Source organism: Euprymna scolopes, chromosome 4, assembly GCF_053919585.1.
Source record: "Euprymna scolopes isolate OS-2025 chromosome 4, ASM5391958v1, whole genome shotgun sequence".
Lineage (NCBI taxonomy): Eukaryota > Metazoa > Mollusca > Cephalopoda > Sepiida > Sepiolidae > Euprymna > Euprymna scolopes.
In genome coordinates, this window is record NC_136485.1 from 169,481,780 (window position 1) to 169,509,097 (window position 27,318).

At 31.5% G+C, this 27,318-nt stretch overlaps 1 protein-coding gene across 26 annotated transcripts in view; it reads right to left on the minus strand.

The window, feature by feature from the left end:
- The window catches only part of LOC145270147 (zinc finger RNA-binding protein-like), a 167,912-nt gene that overhangs the window by 24,767 nt on the left and 115,827 nt on the right, over nt 1-27,318 (minus strand). For 5 of the 26 annotated variants that reach the window (XR_013865311.1, XR_013865309.1, XM_080125766.1 and 2 more), the window contains exons 2-13: nt 22,813-23,031; nt 21,025-21,051; nt 12,809-12,932; nt 11,710-11,901; nt 10,413-10,481; nt 6,470-6,672; nt 5,230-5,409; nt 3,339-3,633; nt 2,540-2,638; nt 2,382-2,441; nt 759-898; nt 483-628 (exon numbers count right to left, since the gene is read on the minus strand). Coding sequence is in view for 19 of the 26 variants with exons in the window: in XM_080125766.1 (XP_079981892.1) it covers nt 483-628; nt 759-898; nt 2,382-2,441; nt 2,540-2,638; nt 3,339-3,633; nt 5,230-5,409; nt 6,470-6,672; nt 10,413-10,481; nt 11,710-11,901; nt 12,809-12,932; nt 21,025-21,051; nt 22,813-23,019 (1,742 nt within the window). In the remaining 7 variants the exon portion in view is untranslated. Of the gene's footprint in view, nt 1-482; nt 629-758; nt 899-2,381; nt 2,442-2,539; nt 2,639-3,338; nt 3,634-5,229; nt 5,410-6,469; nt 6,673-10,412; nt 10,482-11,709; nt 11,902-12,808; nt 12,933-21,024; nt 21,052-22,812; nt 23,032-25,015; nt 25,169-27,318 lie in introns of those variants that run through there. The other 21 variants (XR_013865315.1, XR_013865313.1, XM_080125793.1 and 18 more) reach the window with 10 other exon arrangements.

Genomic DNA, 27,318 nt, shown 5'->3' on the forward strand with positions numbered 1-27,318 from the left:
GTTGGAACTGCAAATGGCTTGCACTTATAACAGAAGCAGCCTTGTAGCATTGTGCCCACTAAGCCAGTGCTTGGGACGTGATGAACTTGTTGGAAAAAGCCGACCGAACTGATCTAGGCTGAATGCGGCAACTATGACCATGATTGTTTTAGGATTTTCACAACTCTAGTTTCTACTTAAAAGTGAGTTTTATTAAGTATTTTATTTACATTATTCAAGATACTTGCCATTTGCTTTGGATAAATTCGTTGTTTCAAGTCAGTCTATATGGATTCTATCTGTTTTGCAACATTTGGGATTAGAAGATCAAAATGCTGGCAAACCAGCCTCTGCTCATAATTCAGAAGCAAAAGATGTACACGTAAGAATTCATTTAATGAAAATATTAGAATAACAGCTGATGTTTACAATGTGCTCAGCTTTTTGAATGCAGAGAAAAACAATGCTTTTAATGTTAACCTTAAAAAAATTCTTTTCATTACCTCATCTCCTCGCGCCAGCGATCTTCTGCTTCTCTCCGTCTCCAGAATTCTTCTTTCTGAGTCTGCCTACGTAATTTATCTTCTTGAATTTTACGAGCACGAATGCTAGGTTTCACTTCGACTTGGAGGTTAGGGTCAACTTTTTTCTAAAAGAGAAAACATTTTGTATAAAAAATAAGTTGTTAAAGAACTCAAACGAGCTTCATTTATTTTTTTTTTCATTTAAATTTTCAGTGTCAATTCACAATCATAAAAAAAATCAATGCACACACAAACCTTGTATTGCAAACGATGTCTTCGACCTTTCATATGCATTTCTTTAGCATTTGGATCATTAAACTTGCATTCACAGAGTTTGCAATGGAAACTAACGGTTTTGCCTGTCTCATTCTTCACCTCTTCGATATATTCATGACCTGAAAAGACAAAATAGCCAACATGTATTTTACCAAGGTGAGATTTTTGCATAAATTAAAATAGTATTTTAGAGTTAAAATAAGCCTGGTTTGTAAATTATTAGTTTTGATAATTTTAATAGAGAAAATTAATGGTAATTTTTCAGCTTATATTTTGAAGGTAATGAGACAAGCAGTCTTTTCGTGAACATATCCAGCAATAGTTACTGGACTCATATGAACACATTAGTCAAATAGAAACATTTAGTTTAACAGCGATTAAAGGCTGCCATCATGAACAAATGTATAAATTGGTACAGATACACAGTTAATATCTCCATGAAATCTACAAAGTTTATCAAGGAAAATATCATTGTGGTTATGTAATAATAGAAATGACAAAACTGGATACACTAGTAAATACAATCGTATATCCCCACTCCCATTTTTTATGGACAGGTTCCATCCTGTAAATGCAAAACTAAATATAGCCTACATCGCAGCCCCTAACACCTAGCAGCAGAGTTCCAAAATTCAGAATCATTAGTGAAGCAATCGAGGAATGAATCCTCATCTAACTTGATATAGAGATATGTTTACATATGTATGCTAGAAAAATCTATCCATCTAGTCAAATTTAAATATTTGAAGCAGGAGTTTGCAAAGTGAGTTAAATAAAAAAAAAGAAAAGGTCACTTTTTGCTATATCTTTCCCTATCCAGCTTTCACTTAAATAGTATTACTGATCTCATCTTCTGGCTACCTTTCTGTCAATATATGAAAGAAATGAGGCTTAAAAGAAACAAAAGGAGGGAAAGTGAGAGAAACTGGCACAAAAAGAGTAGCAGTAGTTGACACTTTCACAAGCTTGTTATCGCTGTCTCTTTATCAATATACAGATAGGAGGTAAAATTCCACTATTATCTGTTTATTAACAGAGAATAGTGGAAAGGAGTAATAGACACTGTATAAAATAAGTTATCAAATGTACATCAAGAGTGAAAATGATCTCATAAGAGATGACTCACTTATGTTAAAATATACCCTTTTTTTAATGCATCATGTAATTTAAAATCTCCAGAAAAAAAGCTTCAGAGAAACAAATCTATCTTGAAGTTGGCTTTAGTATATATATATATATTTTTTTTTATTAGGTAAAAACAAAATCATTTACAATGAAGCACATTCCAATTTTCTCAGAGCAACCTTTTATAACTATGTATGTCTACATATCAGTTGTCGAGAACTGCTCTGAGCAAAGCCAATAGCATTTTTGAATGTGCTTGTAAATGATTGCATTTAGTTTTTACCTAATAAATGTGTTTTTTATTTTGCTTACCAACATGTTACAATTTATAGTTGTTTAATACATTGAAGTGGATTACTAAAAGAACAGCAATTGTATCGCTTAACCTCAGTACTTTCCCAGGTATTATGTTAGAGTTAATGTTGGGTAAATCTGTTTAGAAATTAATTTCTGCAAAAAAAAAAAAAAAAAACTTACCAACAGGAAGGAAATCTTTCTCGCCAAGAAGATTAAGTTTTTCATCCATATCAGTTTTGCCTAAAAGAAAAAATAGTAAATGATTTAATAATGTATTTTATATGTACATTGAAAGTTGTGATTAAAATAAGATTTAAAAAAAAAAATCTATAATTCACCTCCTTCTTCAGTTGTGCCAGCAGTTTCTGCTTTGACTTCCATTTTTTCAACCTTCGTTTCATCTGTTTTCATTCCTGTTGTTTTCAACTGGGCTCCACCTAATAAGTTTTTAAAAAAGTTAAATGAGATAAACGTTCCAGTTAGGAAAACAACAATTTCATCAACCTAAACATCAATTAAACTTCAGAAATCCAGGCTGCACTCCTCACCTCCTTTTTACATTAACATTGTGGGGTCTACATTCACACTAGACAATCATAAGCTGCAAATAATTCAAGGTTGGGGTTGGAATTTCTTTAGTTAATGTCAATTCATGAACAATAAGATGCAAGATAGCTACCGTGTGTATATATAATATCATACATGATGGATACCAAAGTTTTTTTGAAATTTTAAAAACTATTAAACTAATCGCATCTATGAGACATTTTAAAGAGGATTTTGAAAGTTATGTCATGATGAATTTATTGTTTGATCATTAAAGAATTGAACAAAAGCATTATAAAACTATAATTGTTACTAATGTTTTTACTCTATCAAATCATTGGATGTAAATAACTTCCAAAACTATTTTTTTATTTATATATATTTAAAAACTCAGGAAGAGCTGTTTTTTTCAAATGGTCACCCATCTATGTAATAACAGGATTCAGTGTCGCTTACCTTGGTGATGAGAACCGATATGTCATGAATTTCATACAGCAACGAAAGTTGGGTGCAGTGTGGGTTTTAAGATTTTTAAATGAGATAATGAGGAGAACAAAAAAATTTCCAAAAATTATTATTCTAACAACTCACCCACAAATGTTATTTTCGGAGTGGCCATGACTTTCTTGATTGTCTGAGAGTTTTGTCCCGCAATCGTGGTGGCTGCAGTTGTAGATTTGGTCAATGTTTTAACAGAGGATGTGGACATCGCACTTGTTGATGTGGCGGCAGCAGTTGATGTCTGGGTTGGGCTGGTGGCAGACTTGGAAGCTGTTGGGGTGGTGCCAACAGTGCCAGAAGTAGAACCAGCTCCCTGACCAGGGGACACAACAACTGGATCAGTTGAAGGGATTGGTTTCCCAAGCCTTGTGTGGAGTTTCAACACCTAGAAAAATTTAAAACACTTTTAAAACAGATTTTAATATGTATTTTTTCAGTCTTGGCAGACAATGGATAAACCCTACAAGCTTGATTTGCGCGGAAAGTATATATGAAAGCAATCTCCAATTGCTTTACTAGATGACAAGGAGATATCTAGGACTGAAGTTAATGCTAAAAGATAAGCAGAAAATGACTTATGTTAATCGCAAGTTTTTCTTGTCCAAGACAAATTGTGCAAGGCTTTAAAGTCTAGTCTACTTAATTGAATTAACTTTATTTAATTCATAGATAGAAAAAGGATATGAATTCATATATTTTTCCCTAGGGTATAAGTTAAAGTGATGCAGTAGCCATGACAGAAGTTAACACTGTGCCAATACCTACAGCACACCACTTACTGTGTGTATATATATATATATATATATATATATATATATATAAACATGAAAGATCTAGCACCGAGTCATTTCCTACATTTCATCAGTATTTACAAGTATAATTCCGCCTTAATTTCATGAAAATGTTTTTATTTTTCAGCAGCATTGTTTGTTTATGAAATCATTGTGAATCTGTCTTTTGACAGTCACTTCAAAACCAAGATAATCAAAAGTATGAACAGGTTATGAGAAACAATTGCCAGTACATTAATCTTGCATTCAAAATAGCAACGTTGTAACTGCGCAGTAAAACAACCCCTCTGCATTGCCAGCAACATAGATTAGTCAGAATGTTGCAGAGTTCATGTCAGCCACCATTTCCTTACAAGATGCGGTGGTAGCAACTTTGTTCAATAAGAGCAATCATCACAGGAAGCAGTGGACAATTCAGCTCCAATACGACTATTTTTTCCTGATTTAACAGAGATGGAATTTATTCCTTTTTGATGAAAGTCCAGGAAAAGATCTCTCAAAAATTAAAACATTTTTCTCAAAAAAAAAAAAAAACACTGGATTATTTAATTGTTTCTTAGCATGTATTAAATTATTGGAACAAATTAAGAAACATCCAAGTGACCCCCCCCCCCCAAAAAAAAACAAATAAGATTTATAGATTTTTAAAGTAACCATATTGTTTTCATTTTATTTCTATCTTTACATTTTGTGATGAGAATTAATGATTCTTATTATTCAGACTACTGCTCTCATCTCAGGTGTTGTTTTTACAATTTTTTTTGTTTATGTAACTTCTGACTTTCTTTTGGTGTATCTTGTTGAACTTAGTAAGCTGGATGGAATTTTGAATGGAATCCTTTATTTAATTCAGGTCGCATGCTCTCATTCCATCAACCATGACTGGGTAGAAGTTTTAATTTGCGATTGTATTTTGAGTGTTATTTGCACTGAGGATCAAACCTCTACAAGTGTAACTTGCAACTGAATTTTACCAAACAATTTATCCACTATGAAAAAAAAAACAAAAACAAAAAAAAAAAAAAACAAGCTTTGAAAAGAATTTATAAATCTCTCTAACGAAAAGATTTCTTGCAATGAAACATTCCCAATCAGCATCTAAACGAGTTATTAGATGATTTTAAAATTAAATGTCCTCGAATTTATGAGGATCTCAAGAAAAGCTGCAATAATTGCAAAGAAAAGATTACCTTCTGATGTTTTGATCCTCTGATATGTGCAGCGTACGCATCTGCTCCTGTACAAGTTACATCACACAATTCACAACGCAATTGGTTCTGTCCACGGCCAACAGGTTGGGTAGTGCCACCAGCTTTTAAAGCAGCTTCTTTCTTTTTATGTTTTTGACCTTCCAAGTGTTCTCGATAAGTCTACAAGAAACAAATTGCAATAAAATTAGAAACAGATTTTAATAAGCAAACAATATCTAAACAATATACAACGTAACTAATAAACACCTATAGAAAGTTCATTATCAATTGAGTAAAGTTGAATTTTAATTATTAGATTACTAACTATAATTATCTGCCATTGCTTGGGAATCATTTTTTTTTTAAATAGAATTTAAAAAGTTAATTACAATAGGGTTTGGTCAAACTGGCATGTGTTCAAACAGCTTTAAGAAATCAAATCCCAATGAATTTATCTTTGGCCAGATCTTCATCTTTGGATCTACTTTTATCAGTTCATGCCATGTTTTTCTTGGTCTTTCCATAGGAATTGAACTTGCTATCTCAACTGTTTCACCCTATAACTCACTCTTTTAATGTGGTTATACCATCAAAGCACACATGTCCCGATATTGTCTAAATTTTATCTTCCTCTAAAACTTTCTTTTTTTAAAAAAACACTCTCATCACAAACTGAAGTAAATAAAAAAAGCTAATAAAAACTAATTGTTTTAATCTCTAATCATGAAATTATTAAACGTTAGCTTCCAAGATGTTTAATTCTAAAATCACGTTAAATGAATTTCTATTCAACAATGTAAAAATAACTCCAAATTGCTTTCAAAGTTTGAAAACTCAAATGGATTTTTTTAAAACCGGTAACACAAACATTAAAATGACCAGCGTGTTTACAATGAAAAGGAAATGCAGTTTAGTGATTTAAAATTTTTTTATAGACATTTTTTAAACCAATCTTAAAATTATCTCAACATTATTCAAACTGGCAAGATTTATGTGCCTAAGAATTCCATTAATCACTTAAAAACGATTTTCTTAGTTTAAAAAAAAAATCATTTTTGTTATTTTTGGAACATGACATTTTCAGTTTTTTACAGGTATGTACACCATACAGATTAAAAAATGTTAATATAGACAAGAAGCAAATATTTCCCTACTTCTGTGATATATAACAGAAGTAGGGAAAATATTTGGTTCAACACTCTTCCCTCTAATAAGCAAGAGACACAATCCATTTTTTTACCTGTGGTCCAGCACAACTGATTTTACAGACATCACAATAATGCAACTGGGGTTGTTTCGGTGGTGGTTTCTGTTTCTGCATTTTCTGCCCAAACGAGGTAGTTTTCTTGAAACTCCAATTGGTTGTAGTCTTGGCCTGCTGCTGCTGCTGTTGTTGCTGCTGGTAATAGGAAGTGGCCGCAGAGTAGAGGGCGGCATCATAACCTGCATTCAAAACAAATATTCACGAGTCAGTAAAACAGGTCTTTAGAAGCATGTGAGAACAAAAAAATAGGAAAACATGAAATTATCCTTATTCAATAAAAATCTTTGGATACTTCCAAAACATTACAAATTAGCAGAGGATTGAATGCAGTTTTAAGAAATTACATTTTTGGGGTGAAGCTGAATGTGTATTTGACACTGATTATGTGTGTGTGTGTGTGTGTAGGGGGGGGGGTATATGAAAATTTATCTGAAGTAAATTTTTGTAAAATGAACTATACATACCCCCAAAAACCTAGGTAATTTTAGAATATACATATAAGGATCTACCTAAAACCCTACAACTCCATAAACAGACGAATAGACAGAACTTTGATTATATAGATTATCTCAAAAGCTTAGTCACAAAAAAGGTTTTATAATCATAATAAGCTCCGACTTTAAAACTAACCTTATTACCAAATGAAAAAGAGAAAAAAAAAACAGACAAAAATATATACAATCTTTACATAAAATGAGACCAAGAGAAACCATATCAATAGACTGAAAGAAAATTCACTAGAAGCAGAAGTTATATCATCCACAGGTGAATTTCATTTTAACCTACACCCCTTTAGTTCAAAATGAAAAATCTTTGATAATACAGGATACAAAAAATTAGTAACAAAATACAGTACATTATATAATAGACATGTATATAATCAAATATTATAAATAACACTGTAAGGCGAGGCAAATACTGTAACAAGGGTCCGGAAAAACATTGTATTTCGCATCGTTACCTGCAAAAACCATATCCTAGGGTCACCGTATCCCTGCGTTTTACTGTACTTCAGTTACAATTCAAAAATGTCCACTAAATTTATCTTTCTTACAGTTTTAATGCACTCCTAATAGAATTAATTTTAATTTAACAAATTTTAAACTAAAGAATTTAAGGAGTTTGAAATTCCATCTAGGTTTATAAATTTAAGATACCCAAGTTTGTACTGCTTGTAGATATTGCAACCAAGGTAATGTAATAGTAATGAAAGTATAAAAAAACGTCGACATACACCATTAGCCTTCATTTATCAACTAAAATAAAGTGCAGCTATTTCCACACTAAGATTCTTTCTGTATATATTAACTTCCAATTTTCAATCATTCTATCAACTTGGACAAATGCAAATCTTCGACAGTTGAGCAATCTAAAATAGCAATCAACCTGGAATAGACACCCAGTCAATCTGGTTTCACTGATCAGAGTTGTAACCAACACGAATTGTCTGTCCAAGAGCAGTTGCTGTGCCACACATCGCTTCCATTTCTTTGATATTACTGGGAATTTTTTTTTAGAGAACACATTATCATGCTTGCTGTCTTACAACAAGCTCTTTTTAATGTCATATACACAAATATTGCTGCAGTAAAAAACTGTTGACTACCCCCCCCCCCCGATTCAACATCAGTGCCGGCACTAAACTCAATGGCATAGTCAAACAGGGTCTTGATTTTGCCAGATTCATATCAATTCTCAAGCCAGTTGAGAAACTTTTTCTGAATCTGAAAGTGACTCATATGGGGCACTACATTTTTCTTCTTTAATTTTTTTAAAATTCTGTCAAGAATTGAGAAATCTGTCTACCCCGGAATAGCAGCTTACCCTCAACCTCCCACCCAAAATTATTCCAGCTAACTGCCCATTTTATTTTTGAACCTACTTAGAGTTGTTATTCTTGATACTTAATAATTCACACAAGATCTTGACAAGATTTTTACCTTTTGTGAACGTTATTAATAAGTTTTTATTAAAAAAAATTTTTTTTTCCGAATCAGATTGACTTTGTTATTTAGTAAACTGCCATTGTAAAATGAAATAAAATCTGTACATATTTTCCCATATTAAATTCAAATTTGTTTTAACATCACATGATATGTAAAATATTGTAATTGTCGTTTATGTTTCATGAAATATTTTTGCTCATTTACCAAATTCAAATTATCTCAAAATTAAAGCATTTCTAAATTGCCTTTGAACATTTTAAAATAAGATGAGAAATTGCTGAGCACTTTTAATTTAGACAAATTCACAAAACACTTAAGATGAAAGTTACCTTAATACAAATGAACAAAAACAATAGCATACATGCCAAAATGAAAATATAGCGAACATAATTAAATTTAAGGTAAAAAAAGTGTTTATAGTGCATTGTGTGTAGAGAAAAATGCATGCAGAAATTCTAAATAAAAACATTAACATGTTGAACATAAATCAAGCAAAATTAAGAAATTAAAAATAGCAAAGATAGATTCTTGTCCACAATTCCCCCTAAATTAAAAAACAAAAAGAAAAATCTGTATGATTTACATACCTATGATAAAACGAAAATATCATATTCTAAAAATGAAATTTATCAAGTACTGTAGGCAGGTTGAACCGGTTTGCTCAGAAGATGGAAGTTTCATGGGTGTATGAAATTCATGACCACAATCACATGTATTGATCAAGCAGTTTATTTTCATAAAGAAAACCATTTTTAAGTGATTAATGAGAATTTGCAAACATTGCAATGTAGCTTGCAAATTTTAATTATCTCTCGTTTCTTGGAATTATTTTCAAAATGGCAGATGAGAGTCACTCATCAGATCCTCATAAAATTTGATTGCCTTATTTTATCAATTTATGTGATTTTTGGTACACAATTTGTTTTTTGTTAGTATGTACATAATACAAATTTTTATTTATATAAGGAAAATTCTGGACAAGAACCAAAAAATAAACTTTATTTTATGAAAATTAAGAGGGGGGGGGTTGCAGATTGTATTGATTCAAAAGTAGGAATAAAAAATGGATTCATGTAAATCCATAAAAAATCCCATACTAACTTATATTTGAAAGAGAATTGCAAAGTGAAAATTCTATTTGTTATGATATATTTATGATTTAAATTAAAGCCACAACAGATACAAGTAAATTAAATATATTTTTTACAACAGAAAATTCTATTTGTCACACCAATAATTTATTGTTTGGAAATCATAGGACTAAAAAATCTTTCACAAGAATTGGGTTGAACTTGAGAGAATCAGCCAAAGAATCAGTGTGATGACATTATCAAGATTTCCTTTAACTTTTGTTTTAAGACACAAAAGAAACATCTAATGAAGTCGAGAAATTTACTGAATAGTGAAATGATGATGCATGAGATTGAGTGACAAAAAAAACAATCACGTTTAGAATTTTCAAACATTTTACATTTTATGGTAAATTGTCAACAAAATTAAAGATCAACAAAATCTAAGTATGGATATCAAAGTTTCTGTATTTGAATGGAACAATACTCAATCGATTTCAATGATAATACATTTAAAACAAAGAAATGCAAGTTTAATATTGTCTTTTTTAAGTAGGCATACAAAAAATATTTGGGAAGAGAATTGCATAAAAAAAATATTCCTTTTTGAAAATAAATAAAAATGACAATTGAAAATTATCAATTAAAAAAAATTAAAACAAAAAAATTACATATTGAGATTTGTTTTATGGTCTATTAACCATTGTAGTCATTTTGTTGCAGACAATGAATTTATAAACTAATTTTGATAAATTATTTCATTGTGTATTTGGAAGAAATATTTAAGAATTAATAATACAAATGTTATGGGAGTAAACTATTCATATGGCCAAAAATTATCAACCCAGAAGATACATACCCCCCTCCCAAATTGATCACTGTTCAAGAATAGGTAAAACATACCTGGCCAGCTGTTCTGCGTCATCCATTCCGAGTTGTTTGAGAGTGCCATAGGATTTGTTGGATTTTTCACTATCCAAAAAGAGATTGTTCTTTAAAATAACATGTGCCAACTAAAAGGTTGCAGATATATCAAGGAGGCCACATGGTTACTAATGTTTAGCCGAATGATAATCATCACAAGGTTGAACACAAGAAACCCTGTGGTATTTAGACAGGCAGGGGTAAAAGGGCAACAATAAATTGAAAGATAATAAAAGGATTGAAAATAATAGTCACACTTGTGACATTTCCAAACAAAAATTATCATGGACAAAAAAATAGAATAAAAGGAAAATTAGATATTCCAAGATCCAACTTAAAGATCTTGTAATATCTACTGTGTAGCCAAACATTTTGAATTGTGTACGTTCAAGTAAAGAAATTGTAATGTCGAATAAAAATGTAAAAGCAACATGCAGATAAAATAAAATTATATGCAATTTTCTTGGATTCTGTAAACAAGTTGGGATTTAAAGAATTATAACAGTGTGGAAAAAATATCCTAATTTAACGAGATTAACAAATTAATAATAGGCACACAATTTGCTATGAAAGCAAAAAAAAAAAAAAATTTCCTTAAATTGTTATATAAATTTATAATGCTTCAAAATATATATATATATATATATATATATATATATAAAAAAAAAATTAAAGTTTGAATTTTTACTGATTTTGAAAATTGACAAAAGATTCAATTTTATTGAATATGCATGCATGAAGGAGTTCATGCTTACAAACATGAATATAAAAGAATGTTTCAAAATGAGGATGTGACCCTAATAAAAACTGAGCAAATCACTTAAAAGCTAAACTGATAAAAATTCAAATGTTTTGAAAAGTTTAATTTATTTTATGCCAGACGTGTAGAAATAATCTATTTAGAATTAGGCAGAAATAGCAAATTAAAACCTTTTAATAAAAAAATGATAAAATTACCTTTATTAATTAGAAGGAAAATTAATATTAAATTTTTTAATGAAGATAACCATCAATCATTATAGAAATTTAATGGGGGGAGGGGAATGTCCAGTACATTATGTACTTTAGTTCAATTAACATCTCATGAAAAACTGCCATATCAAATTAGAAAATTAAGGTTTAAATTAATTCCCTCAAATGGAAATTTTTATTTTTTGTTAGTCATTACCCTCAGATGCCAACTATCAGGATTTGTTTAAGCCAAGACTTTCTACCCTAATAAGTGTATATATGAGAATTCAAAAAAAGTGGAAGAAAAAAAAAAAAAAGAACTTACCGGAATAAGAACCAGAACTGGTTGTCGTAGCATATGTAGGTGTAGCATAAGTTGTAGCAGCAGCAGGGGTTGTAGTAGCGGTGTAGACATAGGTGGCAGGAGTAGTTGTCACCTGCACTGGGGTCGCCTTTTGAGTTGCAGTCTGCCGTGGTTGAGTCTGATATGTTGTACTTGTCGTATATGTCGGCTTGGCTTTAAGAGAAACAATTCAAGATGAATCAATTGACACGTTGGAAGAAAACCGTCAAACATAACTTTATTCTTCTACAGAAGATCTATAGATCACAGCCTGAAGAGATTTACCAAAACATGATTGCACTGGTATCGACAAGAAACAAGTTTAAATGCATTGAGCACTACTGAAATATTAATGTGTGTGTGTGCGCGCGCCTTCTTTAAGACTCTTGAGACAATGTGTAATAATCATGCCAGCATGGGAAGTCTATAGCAAAACAAAGGTCGCACAATTCCAACTGCATGTTAAAATGACATATTGGCTAGGAGAATACCAAGATAACCAGAGAAAGACTAGTGCTATTTCAGTTTTCCTTTTAGACTGTGCTTTTGTTAATTTATAGCTTAGTGATTGTTAGTTTGCGTTGTAATCAAAAAATTGCTTATAGGACTTTTGCCAGATTATTGACAATGCCATCATTATATATCAAAATCTCTAGAATTTTGGTGTTTTACATGGAGAGAGGGAGAAAAAAAAAAAAAGACTAATCTAGGATTTCATCATATAAGAATTAAGCCATTAAGTATCTTTCCAAATAAAATTTAGTTTCTCAGCCAAGACTTGCATTCAGTATAACCATTTCCATGGCCAAACCGTAAATAGCAAGCTTGACTTACGAAGTGGTCAAATTCACCTTTGTCGAGAATTTGCATCTCCTGTTTATTTTATACTTGTCTCTTGTTCAGTTGTTTACAATAAATGTGAAAACCTTTCATATATTATCATACAAATACTTTGTTCTTGTAAACGATGAAAAAAAATTGGTAATTAAATTTTTTACTATGAAGATTTCAGAAAATCATTATTAGAACAAATTATTTTAAAATAAATATGCAAAAACAAAAACAAAGCCATAACACTTACACCCACCTGCTTGGTAATGAGTTTCTGCAGCGGTATAAGATGCCACAGCAGCTGCTGCAGCGGCCGCTGCGACTCCTTGTGTAGGTTGATAATAAGCCTTCGTTTGGTCATAGGTTACAGCTGGCTGAAATGTCAAAATACACATTCATCCATATTGCAAATTTAGTCATTTTGCAAAAGAAAAAATTTCCTTTCCAAAAATAAAATCATCATACCTGATATAAAAGAGCTTCAAAATCATCTCACTTAGACAAGTTGGTTCAAATGTTATCAGAATTCTAAGTACAAAAACAGGCAACTTGGCCTTAAAATTAGCAGAAATCACAAACAAATTCACACAAAAACAAAATAAAAGCAAACAGTAACATCTTCACTGTTTCTTTTGAGCAATGTTGAAAATTTCCATTCTTATATAAAATATGTTTAGATTTTAACTATTGTATACTGTAAATTACCCGTTTTTTGGGGGTGCGGGGGTGTCAAGATGAAATTTGAATCGCTATCGCACATAAATATACATTTTTTAATTAAAAAACTCAATCAAAATCAATGTTTCATATAAGGTTATATAAAATTGGTTCATGGAAATGTGGATGTTATCATGCTAGTAATAACGACACAAACACACTAAGGATGGAATGAGATATTTTGGCTGATGGCTTCAACCATATTTGTTATGTTGCTTTATTAAATAAAGCAACATAGTCAAAGCCATGGACCAAAATATCTTACTGCATCCTTAGTCATGTGTTTTTATTATTTTGATTAGCATGTTACCTTATGCACATTTCCATAACCAATTGTATATTTTGTTTGGCAAATTTCATATTTACTTTCACATATATTTCATATTTACTTTCACATAAATTTCATATTTACTTTCACATATATTTCATATTTACTTTCACATATATTTCATATTTACAACAAAAAATTCCATAATTGCTCGTTTAAACTGAAACTAAACATTACAACAATAGTTATTAAAAAAAGTGATTTTCAACAATTGTAGCATAAAATTCTTAATATTTACACACAAAAGTGGTGAGGATGCTTAAACTATGAATGTTGATATAAAGAAGGAAAAAATTTTTTTTTCACCAAATTTAGATATTGTTTTTAAACAGAAAAAGTTTGATAAATCCCAGTCAAAGGTAAAAACGATGAGAATTTCACACACAATTTATAAACAATTCTGAAACAATGTTTCCTTTAAAGTTTTAAAACCATCATTCACTTTGCTTGGCCATATTTTGATTTGAATGAGTCGAAGAATAAAAATACAACTTTCACAGAAACGGACTTACTTAGAGATCCGTTTTGGGATGACCTGGCCAGAAGAAACCGAGTAAGACAAAAAAAAAAAAAAAAAAAATGGCCATCCATGAGCAATTAGTTATCATTAAATAATTATATGAGAGAAAATCAACTGAGAACATTGCTTCTTTGCATAAAAGTTGACAGACAACATTCATCTAGAATAAAGCATAATTTGTTTTGTCAATTGCACATAGAATTATTAGGGATTTTATTTTAATAACTTAATATGCACACAAGTTTGCATAGAATTATGTGATTGCAAGATATTGCCAGGAGATAATAGCAAAACAAATTCTGAGTCATCATGCAAAATAGCAGGATGTGGTTGACAGTGTTAGATTTATAAAAATAACTAGGGGGGGGGGGTACCCGGCGTTGCCCGGGTATTTGTAGGTGTGTGTGTGTGTGTGTGTGTGGGGGGGGGGGGGGTAATTAGTAATCCTGCTTAAATATTATAAAAAAGACGATGTAAAAAAAAAAAAAAAAAAAAAAAAAAAAAAAATCCAAAACGGAAAAAAATTGCATAAATAAACCTGTGTATGGGGGAGGGGTAAACTAAAGAATAAGCGAGGTAATAAAAATAACGTTTGGTCGGGAGGAGGGATTGAACCCGGAAGCTTTGACGCGGAAGTGGAAACCAATGCCAATACTTAACGGTCTCGACTACGAGTGAGAGTAATTGATTAACGTGTTAAGTTAAAGCTTATAAAGCTAAAAGAGGTTTGATCGACAGGACGACGCTAAATGAGGTCATCGCGCGATTGTTATTTTTAGTTTTCACTTCACCCCAGATGATGGTGGGAAGGGGGGAAAGCATTTATACTCAAATGCAGGACGAACCAGGGACAAAGCGAAACAGCGCGAATCTCATAAAAGTCGACGTAAATAAATCTAGAGACGACCCGCGTTCCCAAATCCTACATATTATGATATAGGACCCATATAAACAGTTGTAAGCGATAGTAACGAACCCGGGAGTATGTGCTCGAAAAGCCTTTTGAAGACATACACGAAATGGTCACACACATTTTGCCTTTTATATATATAGATGTGATGTAAGATGCTGACAAACAGCCAAGCTTTGCAATATCGCACACTAACTTCCTTGGCACTTATTACTCAGTATTAAAATGAAGACTTACGAGTACAAAACGAGAATTTTACTGAGAATCTTAATTTTGGAGAGAGGAGAAAAAAAAAAAAAATGGAAATTTAAAGACAATAAAATTTGGAATTATTTTCAGTTTGTCCTAAAATTGTCTAACTCAAAGAAAATACTTTGTTGGATAAACCCACAAAGAATGGTATATTTGGAAAAGTATTTTTTCAAACAATATAAAGGTTTTTTTTTTTTTTTTTTTTTTTTAAATTGAATTAAATAATCAATTAGAAATGATATATATATAAGTTAAAATCTGAAGAAAATCATCTTTTTATTTAATAACTTTAATTTTTTAACAACCACTAGCACTTGTTTCCCTTCAATTTCATTTGAAAATTCATAAATGGTCAACCGGAGGGGAGGAGGTGTTATGTTCTTAACTTCTTTATTAACTCAGTGTTTTTTTTTTGTTTTGTTTTTTTACATAGGTATTACCACATTATCAAGGCCAAGAGGCCACTCGAGGATAAGGGTTAAAGAGTGTACAGTAGAAATTGGACAATATAGTAATCGTTAGTAAATGGAAATTCGGTAAATTTGTTAAGTGGAACGGCTAATCAAGAACTTGTTTATGTTAGACTTGAAGACAACTATATTTTAGTCAGCTGGAAAGCAGGAAAACGGAAGACAATTCCACAGGCATGCAGTTCTAAAAAAGAAGCTTTGTTCATGGAATCTACGTTTAGGTTTAGGCACAGATAAAGAATGGGGGGAATTATTAATAGTGTTTTCAGCTAAACAAGTGTTTCTTGTGAAAGTTTGGCGAGGGGGGACCATAGACTAAAGCTCAGTCGAACACTTTCCATGAAAATAACGATACAGCAGAGACAAACTCGCAACATCTCTTCTGTGAGATAAGAGGTTGCAGGGAAGAGAAAAGGACATCTACGAGGCTACGAAGTCCGTTTTGAACTCTATCAAGGCAAGACAAGTCCTTTCTAGCAGTTCCTGCCCAGATGTGGCAACAGTATTCCATCCTTGGACGTACCTGGCTCTTATATAGATAGAGATTGCATCAGCAGTGAGATATCTACTGGATTGATAGAAGGATCCCACCATTTTTTCAGTGGCCCTGGCAACAGATTTGATGTACGAGTTCCATTTAAAATCAGGAGTAAAGGTCAAGCCAAGAAGCTTGTCAAAACTTGGGGCCTCCTCAAGAAGAGAGGCATTCATTTCAATTGATGCCAGATGTGGATTAGAACGTTGATGATGTAAAGAGAGAGGCTTGGTTTTAGATGCATTAAAAGTAACCAGCCACTCCTTTCCTCGTTGTACCACGTGCTCAAGATCAGAGGAGAGAATTGGAGAGAACTTGATCGTTTACTGTCTTAGATGTGCTACCATAAATGGTAGTGTCATCAGCATAAATGTCTACAAATAATGTAAGGGTGTGATTTGGAAGATCATTAATGTAGATCAGGAAAAGAGTTGGGCGCAGGATGGACCCCTGAGGAACTCCAGCATTAATATTAAGAGCTTCTGATTTCTGCCCATCAACTACTACTCTTATGAATCTATCAGAAAGAAATGATTTAATAATTAAGACATTTCCAGCTATACCATAACTAGAGATCTTGTGAAGTAAACATTTATGCCATACCCTATCAAAGGCCTTAGATATGTCAAGAGCAATTGCCCTAGAAAGGTTGCCTCCGTCGAGAGATTCGCTAATCCTATGAGATATAACTGTAAGCACATCAGCTGTAGATCTAGCAGAACGGAAACCATATTGTGTCACTAAGGTTATTTTTGCTGAGATGGTTGATTACTTCTCTATTTAACAGATTCCAGCAACTTACTCATGACGCACAGGAGACTTATTGGCTTGTACTGAGAGGGGGATGAGCGATCACCTGAATTCTTAAATACAAGGCATACTGATGAGGTTTTCCAGGGTGATGGGAAGCAATTCTCCTGAAGACAACGTTTAAAAAGTTTTGTAAGTATGGGCGCTAGTTCTGGTTGAAGTTTTTTTTTTTGAGTACTATAATTGGAATACCATCACGACCAGTTGCTTTACTGGAATCAAGGTTTTTGATTAGCTTGGCAACATCACGTACAGATATTTGTATATTACATAGCATGTTTTCTGATACAGGAGAAAATATTGGGGTTTGGCGGCCTTGGTTGCAGAGGGTAGAATTAGCTGCAAAGTTCTTGGCAAGGAGTTTGGCTTTGTCTGATGCTGACGAGATTACCTCAGGTCCATTGATGATAGTTGGGATAGAGCCACACACTTCTGTTCAGGATTCTGTTTGCTATTTGCCAAAACTGGTGGGAACCAAGCCGCTGTTCAGCTACTTTGGACTTGACGGACTGAGCATACAACTCTCTTGCATTCTTTATTACTTTCTTACAATGGTTGGTCGCAGTCCTGAAAACGGCTTTAGTTTCCATAGATCTATTACGTTGGAAGCAGTGGAAAAAGTGATTTCTGTGCGCAATGGCAGCAGCACATTCTGAAGAGAACCACAGTTGGCTGTTAGGTTTTTGCTGAAACTTTTTCGAGGGTATGAAACGGTCTATACCTACAATTACCATTCCGTCACGTCTGATACTATAGAGGACACATCCTTTTTAAACATGGAACGCAGAGGTAGATCCGATATAAATGTACGGAAGCTATCCCAGTCAGCATTAGTGTATCGATATACTGTACGATAGACTTATTACATTTCATTTTTATTTTAATTGATACAACAGAGTGGTCGGAAGATCCAAGAGGAGACAGAACAGTTCAGGGCAAGTTGTGAGAAAAAGGTCTAGTAGACTCGCATACTGGCCGTCATTGTCGGGCACACGGGTTGGTTCGTGAACAATCTGAGTGAGGTCATAAGCAATGGAGAAATCATGACAGAACCTCCCCATATCATCGGTCTTGTTTGAGTGGGTCAACCATTCTACGTTATGAACATTGAAGTCTCCACATACGTGAATGTTAGCCGAGGTATAAGCAGATAGGACTTGGTCAATTTTCTCAGATATGCTTTTAAAGATGGTAACTCCTCTGTTGTGGGGGCGATAGAGTAAATGCAGTACTGTGAGCTAGTGCAACCCGGAAGCACACATAGGGTAAGTTAGGATTTTCTCTGGAGATGTCCCTACCACATGGAAAGCCATCTTTAATATAGGTACATATTCCATGCCCATGGCGATTTTGAGGGTCAGATTTGGAAGTTAAATTAGAGTATCCTTTAATTATCAACTCATCTAGGGAAATAGCCTGTCCAATGCCAGTTTCACTTAAAAATAAAAGGTCTGGTTTAGTCTCCTGTAATTGGGTTTCAACCTCTGGAAGGTTAGAATGTAGACACCTGATGTTGGAGAAGGAGACATGGTAGTGGGGGGGGGGGTCTACGTTGGAAGTTGGAGATCCGGGTTTAATCGTGTATTTTTTCTTGAAACTTGTCATAATGGAATTTGTGGACTAGGTCGTCAGATTTGCTTAGAGCAGGACAGAGAGGGGAAACTAAGAGAGAGAAAAAAAAATGAAGAAATTTTTTTTTGTAGAACATAAGGTAAAGCCGTAACAATTACCCACTAATATGGCATCGAGAGGCCCCACCAGAAGCTACTGCATGGTCCAGAATCCATTCAGCCCCAGTACTTTGCACCTGCTGATAGGACAACCTCCTTAGTGGTTAATCCAAGGTTCGGGTCCCTGACTATCAGGCGGATAACGTCAGCCCAGAATAAAACGTTTACCTCCAGCACCCTTACTAGTGACATGTCTACAAGGATAGACATAGAAACAGAAAATTTCCGCCATCTCTGCCGACTGTTCATGCAAAATACTGCCAACCTAGAATACAGCTTTTTCTTCTCCCTTTGTCAGAAAAATTACTCATTTAAAAAATGAGGACTGAGGAACAAATAAAGAGAAGCGAAAGTAACGGGAGCTGCCGATAACGCATCCACAATACATTTTCTACTCTCGTGTTCAAGAGAGAAAAGGGAACTATAATGAAATATTCATCTATACATCTCATAAGGATAAAGTGTTAGATCTGGGAAGGGGGATTTTTGATTTCTGAAACTTTGAAGTAAAAACATTCTTGCATAACTACAATAAGTCTTTAATTCTCATCACCCAGAATCCTATTTATTATGTTTACAGTGTGAATAGATTATATAAATTAGCTAAAAAAGGAGAGTTGTTCCTTTTTGAAATGTACAGAGACCTAAAAAACTATTAGATTGGTTCAATCAGAAATAATAAAGAGATGGATGACTTAATTGATTACAAAATATTAGAATTAACACATTTTAATTCCAGAACTATGTATTTTGTAGGATTAAAATATATGGCAAAAGCCTTAGAGAAACAAAGTATAATAGATGAAACCTGCTCACAGCAATAATTTAACAAATGTTTAATCGTTTATTCAGGATGACCAGGATTAAATATGAAACAACCAACCCAGTACTGCTTTGTTAGTCAATCATGAAAACTACACTCAGCAGAAGGCTCCACACCAGTAACTCTGGTTTCATTACTTTTTGAGGACAGATACAACTATTAGCCTCCAAGTAAATTTATTTTCGAGAAGGATCAAACGAGATCAGCATATGATTGGGTGAAGAGAGATTCGATTTTGTGGATTATCTCATCCATTTTGGAATCCAGATAAACATTCAAAAACAAATATTTACGCTTTACCAAACAAAAGTTTAGTTTTTAAACAATGAAATTATAAAAAAAATATGTATATATAAAAGCATGAATTTCATTTTTGATTGCAGCAGACAAACAGGAAAGAAAAATTGACATTAAATATTCAATTTTTTTGAAAACATGACAGCAATTTGAAACAAATACACAAATATATACACATGATCTTATTACATCAAGGTAATAATCAAATAGAATTGTGGAATTATGTTTTTTTAAATTTCATTTGAAAAAAAAAAAAAAAGAAAAAGTGGGTTGATTGAACTCTAACCAACGACTCAGCTGGCAGCGAATGCTTTTCATACAAACTTTTATATGAACCTTAAACTTTCCAACAATGATCAATAACAATTGCTGTAAATCAACTTGCAAAACACGTGAATATGATTCAAGATCTAAACATAGGAAGAAGACTTCAAGAAGTTTCAGAAAATGTGAAGACATGTCTTTAATAAACCACTGCTGCCAAGTCCATCTTGACCGAGATGATAATATACATTAATATTCAGATTAGGAGTTAAACAGTCTAACACTTTTCACCTGGGAACAGCAAGAGATTTTTGCCTAATTCAGGTACGGTGTGAGAAACTTAGGAAACTCGATCTCAGTAATATAAAAAGACCAGAAAACCGCAATCGATGATAGGATGAATATAAGTCACGTAAGAAACCCTGAAAGTGACCCAACATGTTCGCCTCTAACCTCACCCCAAATTTAATTGAGACACAGACACTACAACAATGTTTTCTTGTTGACCATCACATTTTGTAATACAAAATATTTTTATATATAAACAATATAAAAAAATTAAACATTTGTGACAATTTGCTTTTAAGCATGAAAACAAAATATACAAAAATTTAAATTTTTTTAAAAACAAATTTGATAAAAAAAATAATTTTCCAAATTTTTGAAAAGATTTTTTGTAACATTATCAAATATTTTAATAAAACACTTAATTGATATATATTTTTAAATTTAATTATGGTAACCGTAAGGAAAAGTTCTGTTAATTTTAATTCTGTTAAAAAAATAAAAAGTATTGTTCTAAATACATACGGTTTTATTGTTGAATGCATAATAAGGCTGTCAATGTAAATGTAAAAAGATTTTATTAAAATAGAAATTTAAAAGTTTTTGCATGGTTTGTTTTAGCGGAACAAAAGCAAACAAAAAATTTGATAAAAACAATTTCAAAAATAGAAAGATAAATACACCTTTTAAGTTTTATATACCATTTTTACTTTAAGTAGAAAACTGCTTCTAAAATAAACTTATTTTGAATATTGCAGTTTTAATTAAAGAGAAAAAGAAACAGTTTCTTAATTATTGAATTAATGATTAAGTTAAAAATCTCATCATTTTGACTTCCACAATTCTGTTTAATGCTTACATAATTTCAGTTTAATTTTAAAACTTTTCATAAAAAACTAATCTTTACTATGTTTTTTTATTATTTTTATTTTTGAAATATTGTAATTGAAAATATTTTTTTTAGTTTTCTTTAAAAAAAAAAATGTAAATTTTGAAAATTTTCTATTACACATAAATAGTATCCAATAAAGATTATTTCTGAAAAAATTGACTATTGCAGATAATTACAAAGTTTCCCATTGCTTGTCCTTACCAATTAAACTCTTCTAAAAAAGTTTTTTGAAATTCTGAATTCCTAATCAATAAAGCATTTGTAATATAAAATAAATATCTAAAATATTTTTATTTTAACAAAAAAAAAAAAAAAAATCTTAACATTAACGTTGTTAAATTTTTAATTAGAAGGAAATTGGAAACCATTAAGTAAACATTAATTAGAAGAGACCTGACTATTTTTTTTTTCAACTTATCCCATTTCAGAAATTAAAAAAAAAATCTAATTAACATCAAAAAATATCTAAGAAAATGTCTATCAAATAAAGACTACATCCTTAACAATTTACTATTTACAATTTAATCAGATTTGATATGTTCTGTTAATAAAATTCAAGTTAGCTTTTAAAATATTTTATGTCTAATGGAAAAACATTAGCTTCTGATCTTGCATTTTTAATTTGCCATTATTTCTAACATACAAAATCAAGGATTTTTTTTTTTTTTTTTTTTACTAAATATTCTAACGTTAGAATTTTATTAGAATATACATACAGCGAACTAATTCATGTACATCTGTAAAGATAAACTAGTATTTGTTACATATCAAATATTTACAAAAATCTTTTGTAATTTTCAAATATTTTCCCATCTCATTTTCTCAAAAATCATTTAATCAGATGTAGTTGGAAATATTTTACATCTTTATGGTTCTCGTGTTGGAAACGTCTACATCTTTTTTATTGAACTTAAAGGACGATTCCAAGTGAGAGTAAATGGAAATAGCTAATTACAAAATGGAAAACTGATGCAATTTCAAGCCTTACAAAAGGAAACTTTTTTTTTACAAATATTTATGAAACTAGTGATGTCACAATAGACACTCAACCTTCTATTATTTAAGCGTCCTCCACTCCCACTTATTATTTATCCTTTATTTGCTATACTTCCTATCACCTAAAATATTTGTGTACAGATCAGTGATAACAGCATTAGAGTTTTATATTGAATCACCTGTTGGGTTAGTGTTTTACATTGCTTTTGGCAACTATGATTAATCTTTTATGATGTCATAATGGATAAATGGCAGTTGCCAAAAGTTCTCTCAAGAAGAATCACAAAAGTTTTCATAGTATAGCCATAACTGATCAAGTGAACAATCAAGTTCGATTATCTTCTTTTTAATCTAGTCATGAATGCTAAAAAAAAAAAAAAAAAAGTAAATAGCACAAATAAACGAGCCAATATATATGTACTTACAGTGACGGCCACTTGAGTGCGTGTAGTATATGCATACTGTGGTGCAGCATGAGCGGTCTGGTAGCTATCGTAAGCTGATTGCCCAGCTCTTGGTGCAGCTGTAGCATAAGCAGCTTGAGGGGGCGCAGCAGCAACGTAAGCAGTCTGTGCAGCTGGATATGCCGTTGCTGTTTGTGCATTTGGCAGTGGATAGATAAACTGTGCCATCTTTACTATCGGCTGAAAACAGAAAGAAAACCATTAATATACACATGAGTTACAATTCAGCAGAAGTTGGAGAGCTAATCCATCATAATTAGTAATATAGAAATCAATGGCTGGTTGAGGGGAGAGAGAAAGAAACTTGGGAGTTGATATTTTTATACTAGCAGGACCCGTTAACAGGCATTGCGTTTACAAATAAAGTTAAGTTTTAAATAAAACTAAATTCTTCTATTTTATTTTAAAAAGAATAATCATCGAGAAAAAGGAAAGGACTAATAGAACACGGTAATTATGCAGATAACAAACGTCGGTTTTCAGAACTAAAATAAGACATAGGCATTTGTTTTTTGTTTCGTCAGGAACCATTGTTTCATTTTGTGTGGTCAGTTTTGTGTCGTGGTAACGTGTTAATGGATTTTGTTTTTACAATTAAGCAAACGATAAATGTAAGTTACGTGTTATGAAAACAATAATCTTGGTTTACCTTTGGAGTGTAATATTTTCACAAATAAACTAAAAAACATAAAAGTTTTGAAGTGGAATAATTTCTTGAATTATATGAATAAAACGCAAGAATATTGTGCCCGTACAGAAATGGAGGCGTTTTATAGTTGCGAATTATTCGTTTAGTGGTGGAATATCCAAATAAGGGAATTCCAGAATGTATACAAAGAAATAAAAAAAAAAATTTATGACAAAACCTTCGACATCAGCATTGTTCGAGTGCACAAGCCATTCTACAATGTGAACATTAAAGTCAACCAGGTACATGAATTTTAGCAGGAGGGTAATAACCTTAACTCCATTGCTATAGGGACATTAAAGAACAAAGATAAAATAAGCACTGTGAGCAAGTGCATCACTGAAACATACATAAACACCAAATAAAGCATTTTGTATCAAGTGATAAGATAACATCCTTAAAAGTTGCTCAAACATTCCAGTCAGACTATCAGACAGAAACATCGACAGAGAAAAAAAAAATTACCGTAACCAGCACTCTTTTTAATGATAAAAAAACCCACTGCATACAGTCAACCATGGCATCTGTATTTTTTTAGTCTTTGTCATGGAGAGTGCTACAAGACCTCTAAAAATACATCCATCGTGTAGTTTCTATTCTATATGTAGATGGACATGTGCGCGTTGTACAACATGCAAAATGGCTGAAGAGAGCTAACAAGATCAATGGTTCCATCTCATCAAGTGATCTATCCATGCCGTTTGGTACTTTTTTTTTCTAACCTTTTTTCACTCCTAAAAAGGGATATTGTCACTTGAACATAAGGAACTACTATTTAGAACCATGTTTAAAGGAAATAAATGAGATGATGGTTTAGATTACATTTAAACTTCTGCATGTCAGCACAATCAGAGAAGCATGTAACTGAGAAGGAATTCCAAAGTCTAGTAGACCGAGGGAAGAAGCTATTAGAGTAGAAGACTTTCTGGCATCTAGGAACCTCTACAGCGAAGACGTGGGATTTTATTGTTAAACAAGTTTGTCAGAATATATAAGTCGATGGGGCTACAAGTGTGAGAAGTTCAGAACACATTCCGTTAAAATACGAGAATAAAATAGGCAGAAAGCAACATTGCGGTGATGAGATGGGTTGAAGTTATACCAGGTATTTTTCCGCCCATGCTTAAAGAAAAGAGTAGAAAAAACAAATGCACATAAAGTTTCTACTTATGTAATTTTTTCTTTTTAGTTCTACCAGAAAAAATTGAAGATAGATTCCCTCTTGAGAGTATAAGGTTTATAAAATCTTTAACAGCTTAATTTTTCAAGGTAAACGGACTAAGAATCATAGGGTAAATACAAGCCAATGTTTTGAAAAAGTGTTTTCCCAAACAATCTTTAAAATTGACATGAAAAAGCAAATCGAATTAATGAAATGTGATTTATTCAAGTGAGAAACCAGACCACAACTACTTTTAAATGCTTTTTCTTTGCATCCTACAAAACATTCATCTCTTAACCATCTCCAAGACCTACCTCTCATTATATGGTTTAAATGACGGATTTGGAAACTCGCATTTCTGATTTGACCCTTTTATATTTTCAAAGTTAATTAGATTTGAGATTAGAAATCTATCCACTTGAAAATGTTTCTTCATTTAATTGTATTTACAAGATGACATTTTGAAGCTAAAAAAAAAAAAAAAAAAAAAAAAAAAAAACTTTAGCATCAGGTGACACATGTTGATCTAATAAATATTATTTCATCGACGATCTACATGTCAAAATAAAATCAATTTTTTTTCTTTTATGATAATGTTCATGAGTGTATAAACTTGTTTTCTCAAATTCTTTATTGATTTATTATCAAGTTTTTTTTATTTTATGAAAACTGTCAATAAGTTCTCTATTGTTGTTATATGGGGTTATGGTTTGTTTCCACGGAAGTTTATACTTTTCATTTGGTAAAAAAAAAAAGGTTTCCCATGTTTAAAACCATTATTTTTTTTTATTTCATATTGGGACAATAATCAAAATTCAATAATTGCGAATTTTCAATCGACTTCTTGGACATTTAATGATTGCGATTACATAGTTTACCAATATCTTCAATCCGCCACAGAACCACCAAGTTCTACCATTTTTTTTTTTTATTTATTGAAAACTTAATATAAAAATAAATATCTTAATTTTCTTATTTTAAGACATGTACATTAAAAAGATAATTAGATAAATTTTAAATGATGCATTTTTCTTGTAACTCCAACAGCAAAAAAAAAAAAAAAATTGAATACAAATAAAAAATCAATCTTCTGAAAGTCACTGTTCATGGAGGAGGAAGAGAACGTGTGCATACAAATGACTGGTAAAGAAAATAATCAATACTTATGTTGCTAAGCAAACTCGAACATATCACTAGCAAACGCAAGACATTACATGCCAAAATGTTGATTTTTTTTATGCAAACACAAAAAGATACTGATATTTGAAATTAGATTCAAAAACCATAAAATTAGTTTGTGGGAAAGTAAAAAAAAAAATTATGCTGGTATGATATTTTCACTACAGGCGAATTGAAGCAGTTTCTAGGAAAATATTAATTTCACAAGTGGTTCCCAGTCCCATGAGTCCTCTGATTAATAGAATTTACATCCATGCAAGAACCATTGGCTGGATATTAAAAAAGGGTACTTTACATTAAATTATAGTCTGTTTATTGGTCTTTATTAAATTATAAATGAAAATATTAAACTAGAATTAATTATTCATGTTTTATTATTAATCTCTATAAAATTATTGGTAAAGGTCTTCAAATTTCCAAAAATAAGCTGTAGGGACCTCCAAAGTGTACCATAGAATTTATACACCTTTCATGTAACCTTAATAGAGACCAATATTATAACTTTTGACCATTCAAAAGCTGAAACCTAAAATAAACTAATGATTTTTTTTTCAACATATGAAAATAATGAAAGGGACAGACTACATTGACACTTTACAACAACATTCCTATGTAGTGGTCATTTTTAAAATGGTCAGATTTCAGAAAAGTTGATACTTGTTCACTTTTGGGTCAATTTATATTTAAAATATGATTTTCCTAAAATATAAGGGAAAATTTATTTTGTATGTGATCCAGCTCTTTAATTTTATAAAATTTGAACAAAATAATCGAAATTTTAATATCATACAGCTTAAAAAAAAAAAAAAAAAAAAATATTATTTACGTTTAATCAAGCCATACTTTTGTAACTCCTTGTGAATTTGTAAATAAAAAAATAAAAAAATTCAATATTATGTGTTGGAAAAATATTGCTTGTATTTTGCTTTTACTGCATGTTAATATTCTATTAAAACGACTATTCATTAGCCGGTGTTAGCGAAGCGGTAAGTGCATCAGAATTTTTGTAGGAATTTTTGACACCCCTAACACGAAACTGCGAATAAAATATAAAAAACTCGTAATTTCTCTTTTAAAAGTGGGTTGTTTATTTTCTTTATGGATTATACTTCCAAAATAAACTAATAAAGTTGTTTTAAAAGTAATAGAAATATATTTTATTTTACTTTTTAAAAAAACAGTAATGAAATTAATTGAATTTTACGAGCTCAACATTTTTAAATTTAAAAAATCTATCAGAATTTTTCTATTGATTCAATTTTTACAATATTTTTGGGGTCAATGTGAAATTTTATGCTCTTTCCAATAAACAGAATATAATATTTTAGAAAAACATTTTTTTTTTAATTCACGCCCCCCCCCATTTTCAAGTGTCTATTAAAAAGTAAATAATTAATTTACTCAAAGTTTTATATATCACAAATTGAAGATAAAAGAT